Genomic DNA, 448 nt, shown 5'->3' with positions numbered 1-448 from the left:
GCACCCGGAAATCATGAAGTTGATGGCAACACAATTTCCGGCTACGAAGGAAGAAGCCATCGAGCTCGCCCACACCTTCAACTACACACGGGAGAGAATCGAACGCTGGAGGCGTGCAGGTAATGAAGGAAGAACCGGTGATCATAGCAAGTACAGCTCGTTCGGGAGATCCGCGCACGGAAGAGGAGCAACAGGAAGGACTGGACAAGGTGGGTCCAGGTACACCACGTTTGGCCAAGAGGACTGGCAGAATTCCAACAAGAGAGGTGGAGCCAAGGCAGCTTGGGCGTCAACGAATCGAGAGGATTGTAGACCACCCGGATTCACTACAGAGAAGAACGGAGGACAGGGTCAAGATAAGAAGAAGCCTTTGGTGTGCTGGAACTGCGGGAAGGAAGGACACCCACGCGCACTCTGCCCTAAGTCGTCAAACTGAAGGCTCCTGCTA

General features: G+C 54.5%; 1 protein-coding gene across 1 annotated transcript; it reads left to right on the top strand.

The window, feature by feature from the left end:
* Nucleotide 1: 1 nt before the first annotated feature.
* CSUI_004624 (uncharacterized protein) lies at nt 2-429 on the top strand (the record flags this gene model as incomplete). Its single annotated transcript, XM_068064811.1, has 1 exon — nt 2-429. A coding segment is annotated over exon 1 (414 nt), but the record flags the coding sequence as incomplete, so codon positions are not given.
* Nucleotides 430-448: the final 19 nt, after the last annotated feature.

Source organism: Cystoisospora suis (assembly GCF_002600585.1).
Source record: "Cystoisospora suis strain Wien I chromosome Unknown contig_2178, whole genome shotgun sequence".
NCBI classification, from domain to species: Eukaryota; Apicomplexa; class Conoidasida; order Eucoccidiorida; family Sarcocystidae; genus Cystoisospora; species Cystoisospora suis.
Note: the sequence above shows the minus strand (reverse complement) of the source record. Positions and strands in the feature narration are given on the sequence as shown.